This window comes from Camelina sativa, chromosome 7 (genome assembly GCF_000633955.1).
Source record: "Camelina sativa cultivar DH55 chromosome 7, Cs, whole genome shotgun sequence".
Lineage (NCBI taxonomy): Eukaryota > Viridiplantae > Streptophyta > Magnoliopsida > Brassicales > Brassicaceae > Camelina > Camelina sativa.
In genome coordinates, this window is record NC_025691.1 from 8,413,174 (window position 1) to 8,421,055 (window position 7,882).

General features: G+C 35.2%; 2 protein-coding genes across 2 annotated transcripts; one reads left to right on the forward strand and one right to left on the reverse strand.

Annotated features, from left to right (window-relative positions):
* Positions 284-1,236, forward strand: LOC104704437 (glutathione S-transferase T3-like). The gene is made up of 2 exons (XM_010420529.1): positions 284-766; positions 859-1,236. The coding sequence occupies exons 1-2, from the start codon at positions 284-286 to the stop codon at positions 1,234-1,236; spliced, it is 861 nt and encodes a 286-aa protein (XP_010418831.1).
* Positions 5,669-7,638, reverse strand: LOC104700731 (pentatricopeptide repeat-containing protein At2g28050-like). Its single transcript, XM_010416292.2, has one exon. The coding sequence runs from the start codon at positions 7,503-7,505 to the stop codon at positions 6,114-6,116; it is 1,392 nt and encodes a 463-aa protein (XP_010414594.1). The 5' UTR covers positions 7,506-7,638; the 3' UTR covers positions 5,669-6,113.

Sequence of the window (7,882 nt, forward strand, 5' to 3'; positions counted from 1 at the left end):
CGACATCAGACTTATTGTGTGATGGTTTAGTGTTTGTTGGTTGTTGTTAAGTGATGATAAATGTGTGGTTGTTGTGGAACTTAAATTTGAAAACTTAAAGCCACTAGTTTAAAAAGTAAACTACTCACAAAGATTGTTAATAAAATGGTAAAACACAAAACACATAACACAAAACCTTCTTTCCTTGATAGTAAAACACAAAACACAAAACATTAACACCAATCATAAAACACAAAACCCTAACCCTTCCTTCTCCTTCTAACACACACACGAAGCAGCAGCTATGGATTCAGAGGACTCCAGTTTGAATCCATATCGTTTCTCTCCTGGCTTCTTTGATCTCCTCCAAAGTCAGCTTGATACCCGCACAAGCATTGACTCTCCTTATGAGAGTCAATGTTCTGACGTACCACCTGCAGCTGCATCACCTGTTGGTAACCGCCGAGCAAGGCATGCTTGGTTACCAGCAGATGATGTGATGCTTGTCAGTGCTTGGCTAAACATGAGTAAGGACCCGATTACATCAAACGAGCAGAGACGTGGAGCCGTTTGGGGAAGGATTGCGGATTATGTATCTAAATGTCTGAATGTTGTTGGTCGACCAAAGAGAGAGTCAAGTCATTGTAAGCAGCGGTGGGGTAAGATCAACGACACTGTGTGCAAGTTCGTTGGCTGTTATGAAGCTGCGACAAGGGAGAAATCTAGTGGGCAGAATGAAGATGACGTTATGAAGCTAGCTCACCAGATTTTCTTCAATGATCAGAACGTAAAATTCACCTTGGAGCATGCATGGCGAGAGCTTAGATATGATCAGAAGTGGTGTGCTTCCACATCTTCTAAAGGGAATGGAGTCAAAAGGACACGGTGTGTGAGGATGGTTCTGCACATCCTTCAACCTCCGAAGCTCCCATTGATGTCGAGGATGAACCTATGCATCGTCTTACTGGTGTTAAGGCTGCAAAGGTGTTGAGAGGAAAGGCTAAGAAGAACATCAACACTAAAGCGGATGTAGAGGGAGATGCTAAAGCTTTGTTGGAGTTTCAGATGCAAGAGGTTGGGAGGATGTATGAGATGAAGCAAAAGGACTTTGCTTTGAAAGAGATGGAGTTCGCTCTGAAAGAGAAGCATAGCAAGCATGTGATGCTTGAAAATCTAACTGCAAACAAAGATTCACTTACTGAATCGGAAAAAGCTTTGAAGGACAAACTAATTGATGACATGTTGTCATCAGTTTGAATCGTTTTAGTTGTTGTGTTATGTACTAGGTATCATGTACTCGGTCATTGTAATAGTGAAGTCTTGTATTCGGTTTTAGTTTGTTCCTTATTTGGTTTAACTAATGTACTCGGTTTTAGTTTGTTTCCAAATATAATTGGCTTCAATTACTTGTTTGGTGTTGACATGTTCCTTATTAATTGTACTTGTGTTTTTTGGTTTCTTGAATTAATTGTTTGGTGTTGTGTATGCGGTTTCAGGATAAAGGAAAAGGATGGTGACTGTTGATCTTGACCACACAAGAGGTTGACGTGAGCTTCACCCCCACACAAGAGTATCCCGTGAGCTCCACCCACCACACAAGCGTCTCTCGTGAGCTAAACCACACCACAAGCGTCTCCCATGATCAAACAGCTCTATAGTACACTACAAGATGTCGAATCTTTAATTGTACTATAGTACCAATTGTTTGTTTTTTTGTGACATACACCACAAGTTTGTACAAGTCCAGTTTTTGTTTTTTATCTCACCAAACCACAAATTTCTTACGCAAACCACACCACAAAATACACCAGTACAAGTCTATAAAACGAAGAGGTGGATTTATCAAACACTCACCAATTCACAAAAAAAATCATACACTCTCTATCTTATCAAACACTCACCATAGTCCAAACACTCTCTATCTTTTCAAACACATTTCTCCTAAAATGGCATCTTCTTCACAAAATAATTTTTGGGAAAGATTATTTCAGTGAAGATGCAACATACCCTCCTAAAATGTTCCGACGCCGATTTAGAATGAACAAGCCCTTATTCATGCGTATCGTTGAGCGACTAGGAACTAAAATTTCATTCTTTCAACAACGAAGAGATGCTATAGGAAGGTTGGGGCTTTCAGCACTACAAAAGTGTACAACAGCAATTCGTATGATGGCATATGGTTCGGCAGCTGATGCGGTTGACGAATACCTCCGACTTGCTGAAACCACGCGTTCTCATGCTTGGATCATTTTGTTGATGCCATCATAAATTGTTTTGGAGATGAGTACTTACGAAGACCGACACCAGTAGATCTTTAACGTCTACTCGATATTGGAGAGTTCTGCGGATTTACGGGGATGATAGGAAGCATCGATTGTATGCATTAGGAGTGGAAGAATTGTCCAACCGCATGGAAAGGTCAATATACATGTGGTTATGGCAAGCCGACAATCGTTTTAGAGGCTGTAACATCACAAGATCTCTGGATCTGGCATGCTTTTTTTGGACCTCCAGGTACATTAAAAGATATAAATATTCTTGATCATTCTCCCATTTTTGATGATATTTTAAACGATCGAGCTCCGAAAGTTAAATACAGTGTCAACGGACACCAGTACAAGTTGGCTTACTATCTCACAGATGGTATTTATCCAAAATGGTCTACTTTTATCCAATCTATTCCACTACCGCAAACTCCAAAAGACTCTTTCTTTGCTACACATCAAGAAGCTGCACGTAAAGATGTCGAGCGTGCTTTTGGAGTTTTGCAGGGTCGATTTGCCATAGTCAAAAATCCGGCTCTTCGTTTGGATAAGAATAAAATTGGAAATATAATGATAACGTGTATCATACTGCACAATATGATCGTAGAAGACGAACGAGATGGATACACTCTGTTTGATCCATCCAAATTCACACACATGGAGTCCAACCGAACTTCAGAAGTGGACTTCACCGTACCAACAACCAGGCCTTCATGTGTCTCCACTATGATGAACATTCGTTTGAGTGTTCGTGATCGAGATAAACATAAACAGTTACAAGATGATTTGGTTGAGAATATTTGGGCAAAATTTGGAGAATACCATTAAGCATTTTCTCTTTTTATGAATTTTACTTCTCTTTTATTATGTTTTAATGTTTCCTATGTTTAAAATTTTATGAAATGCAATAATTTTATAAACATATATCTCAAATGCAATAATTTCATATTCTAATTTAATTTTTTTATTTTCAAATTTAAAAAAAAAAATTGAGAGACTCAAAATAAGAACCCACCATTGGAGGGTATACTTTTAATTAACAATCACAAAGTTCTTAATCTACTCAAACTACAAAATATATTAATAAACAATTTTAAGAGGCCCTAAAATATATCACTGGGGTTGCCCTAAGAAAGTGTTGATGAACCCAAAATAAATTAACACTATATTATTACAGATGTTTTTTTTCCCCATAAACCATAAAGTAAGAGCACCTCACCAATATAAATGATAGAATATATTGTGCAAATATAATATTACATCACTACCAAATAATATCTCTATTGGTGAGATATCTATTGGGTATTTCATCAATAATATATAATACTGATATTTTTTTGATGTTATTTAATATTTTAAAAAATGATGTTAATTAATTTTCGTAATAATTTTTAAACATAGTAAATTACATTTTAAATATAATCTATTTTATTAGAATGTTATATATATATATATATATATTTATAGAAATAACAATAACAAAATCATAATTATTAATAATCTTAATTTTAGTAGCATAATTAATAATGCTATCTATATTATGAATCAATCAAAGAGCTATATTTATAAAATAATATTATTTTATTATTTTATAAATCTTAATAAATATCAATTAAAAATAATATTAATAGAAAATTTAAACTTATGAATAATAGAGCTTAATATTTATAGATAATTTTATTTTATGATTTATAAAAATAAAGAAATAAAAAAAGTAACAACAGATAAACTATTTAATTGAGAAATATATAGTCTTAGTTTTTTGAGAATTTGTTAAAAATACCCTTTTTGGGATACCCCTTTTCAAAAATACCCTCTTTTTTGAACATTTTCATTTTTACCCTCTTTTACATAATTTCAATGTATTAAATTAGTTTTTAGAATTTTTTTTTTAGGTTTGGGTTCTCATTTTACATTTAGGATATAGTTTTGAGGGGTTAGGGTTTAATATATAGAGTTTATGGTTTAGAATTTAGTGATTTTATTCATAAAAAATGATATTTTTGAAAATGACCAACATGAAAAGGTATTTTTAAAAAAGTGACATAGGAAAAGGAGTATTTTTGAAAATTCCCCTAGTTTTTTTGTCAAACAAAAAAGAGATAATTTTATTTTATGATTTCTAAATATTAAATGTGAACCTTATAAAATAGAGGATTTCTCATGGGTATCTCAGATGAGAAACTCTCATGGGATTCTCATAATTTTCGAATAAAATAATATGATTTTACATTTAAAAGAAAAATATGTTTTCAACTTTTTTTTTTTTTTTGCCATAAACCTTTTTGTTTTTTGGTAGGTTTTTTTTTTGCCATAAGCTTGGTAACTTTTGTGTTCTTTTGTTATAGTAATACAAGAGATACGGTTTTGAGATTGAAATTTATGTTTTGGTTTTGTGTATTTGGGTCCATGTTGCTGTGTCTTCCATGACGATGAATATGAGTTTGATTAGGTCCATGTTGCTCTCAACATTAACAATGATTCATGCAATGGAAAAAATTAGTTATTTCATTAAGATCTCTACGATCAGATGTTATAATAAACATCACTTGTTATTACACACCACCTTTTAAAAACAGAACAGTCAATATGGATGATCTTTTAGCTAATTTGGGGAATCAAAACATACAGATAACTGATGAAATATTTTTCCAATAGCGTGGGTATTTGGGTAACCATTCGGGTTCGGGTTCGGGTTCGGGTTGTGTGTTTCGGGTTTTTAGGGTTTTTGGGTTAATAGAAATAAGACCCGTTCGTATTTTTAGATTTCGGGTTGGATTCGGGTAAACACCTATCGGATATGGATAGTTTCGAGTTATATCTAAAACCTCGAAATATATTTCCAGTTCAGATCGGATTTGATAGTTTTTCAATCCAAGTTCAGAAAAAGATATAAAACAATTCAAATTCATCCAAATGATTATAATCATCAAGAAAAAATAACCAAAAGTTATCCAACAAAACTGAATTCGAACAATTCTAAATACCAAAACACCAAATTCACAAGGCACAAGCCAATAGTTCTTGACTACATCAAATTTAAAGTTAGAATCATATAATCTATCTAAACTAACATATGAAAATGACAACTAATTTATCTTGTAATAGTGGTTATAAATTACTGACAAAACTTGTAAATTGACTTAGTGTATTGTTAAGAATATATAACTTTAGATGATTTCAGGTATTTGTTCGGGTGTTCGGATATATCCAATCGGATTCGGGTACCTGATTCATTTACTAAAAACATCCCATCGGAAATTTTAAAAGTTCAGGTTCGAGTTCAGATTGGGTATTTTAAATCGGATTTGGGTTAGATTTTCGGGTTCGTATATTTTGCCCAGCCAGTTCTTATAGCGTAAATCGACATAGCCACAATCATTAAGCTTCTAGACATTGCAACCTTGCTTTCTCACGATTCAAAATAAGAAATCAATCTTCAAGCAATCTCCTTAAATCTTATTTCGGTTGTCATGGAAGACACAACAACATGAACCTAATCAAACTCATATTCATCGTCCTCGTCATTCCTTTTCCACCTTGTTTTTGTTCATCACCATTCCTTTTCATTTTCATCATTATTCACCTTCTACATTAAATCATCTTCTACTGTAGACTCACTGATACTCTAAATTTTTCCGGAACGCCACTAATCTTTCAAGAATGTCTTATATATATGCATCATTTGGAGGTATAGAACCAACTTTGTGCACATCACTATCCTTAAAAACAGTTTAGAGTATTAGTAGAGATAGATTACCATATCATTGACACAGGCTGTAGTTGGAGACTTGGTAGGGCACAGGTGAGTCATCTCAGTCTTTAGGTAATAAGAAAGTAGATAAGTTTCTTTCCTCTATGACCACATAATCATGACGGACCAAATCCAGAACATAATTTCGGGTTAATGCCACTCTTAACTAGGAACGTAACCATCATCTGTGCCTCTTTCCGGTTTACTTCAAACAATGCATCAGCTAATCTTTCAAATACTGTACCATCAGGAATGAATCCTTCCCTAATCATCTCAGCCACCACTTCCAAAGATTTATCTATCATTCCTGCTCTGTAACACCCTTCAGTCAACGTAATATACATTTCTCCATCAATCTCAAACTCATTCACTCGCAACTCGCTGAACAATCTCATCGCTTCGCACACTTTCCCAGCTCTGCAGAGTCCATTCATCAACACCCAATACGTATCCTTGTTTATAGTAACACCACGAGAACTCATTTCGCTATGTAGTTCAAACGCTTTCTCCACTAGACCGAACCGAGAGTACCCATCCATGATCAAATTATACAGATAAGTCTCCACTCTTAGCTTCTCATCATGCATTTTAGAAACCAACCTCTCTGCTTCTTCAAGCTTACCATAACTAGTGAACCCATCAATCAAAATCTTGAAAGTATCGAGATCAAGCATCACACTTTCTTTCTCCATTAACTTAAGAACCAAATCCAACTCTTCAAAACCCCATCTTTTGACACAAGAATCTATCATCGACTTAAATGTAACAATATTAGGCTTAATCCCTTTAACCACCACCATCTCCTCAACTAGTTCTCTTGCTCTCGTGATCTCTCCATTGCAACACAAGGCGGAAACAACAACGGTTAAAGAGTACACAGAAACAACATCTAGCCCCGATTCAACCATTAAACGAAAGAAATCTACAGCTAGTTCCATGTGATCAGATCTTTTGAGATTCAACAGATGTAAAGTACAAGTCTTTTCATCAACCTTAACCTCATTGTTCTTCATATACTCAAAAACCTCAACAACTTCATCGAATTTATCATTGTCTGAGTAAACCATAACCATCGAATTAAAGAACCTCGCAACAACTCTCGTATCACAACCACCACACTCATCAACAAAGGCAGAGACGATTGCGTTAAAAGGGTACCTGAGAATGTCTTCAATAGCCACAGGTTTCATCAGTTTCAGCGCATCTGAGAATCTCCTCTCTGACAAGACACGGAAAGCTAAAGACAAGTGAGCTCTGAGGTCAGGTTGGAACGAGAAAAGACAAGGGTTTTCGAGGATGAAACTGAACAAGGAGACGCATTTCCAAGATCTGACATCTGGGTCGGATAAAATACGGCGGAAAGTGGAGAGGTTGAGGTCGGAGAGTGGTTTTTCCGGTGAATCAAGAGTTTGGTTTATAGAGGAGGAATCGAGGATGAGCTTGTTGATTGAGAATGGATAAGTTCTTTTAGCTGTCTTTAAGGTTTTCAGGAACCTATGCAGAGTCATCGAATCGCTCTCGTCGGCAGTTCTGGCTCACTCACTACCTCCGTTCATCAGAGCTGGAAATGTAGACCGGCCGTCAAAAGGTGGCACGATGTTCGGTTTTCCGATATGAAAACGACACGATTTCTTAAACGAGTTGACTAAAAAGACAAGGTCAATTCCCTGAACTTAGTTGCTTTATCATGCCAAAACCATCAAATCGAGTAACGATTTTACTGTTCCGTTAATATATATACAGAATACGCAGTTGAACCCCCGACCTCTAATACTCACGACGAAGTACGAACCATAAAACCAGCTGAACTACCGTAACTTTTCGTTAAATATGAAATGGATAAACATATATATTTAAGACAACGCAAAAATTATTAAAGAAAAGG

Coding starts and splice junctions, on each gene's coding strand:
- LOC104704437 (XM_010420529.1), top strand. CDS start 284: ATGGATTCAGAGGACTCCAGTTTGAATCCATATCGTTTCTCTCCTGGC. Junction 767..858: donor TTTTCTTCAATGATCAGAAC/GTAAAATTCACC, acceptor TGGAGTCAAAAG/GACACGGTGTGTGAGGATGG.
- LOC104700731 (XM_010416292.2), bottom strand. CDS start 7,505: ATGACTCTGCATAGGTTCCTGAAAACCTTAAAGACAGCTAAAAGAACT.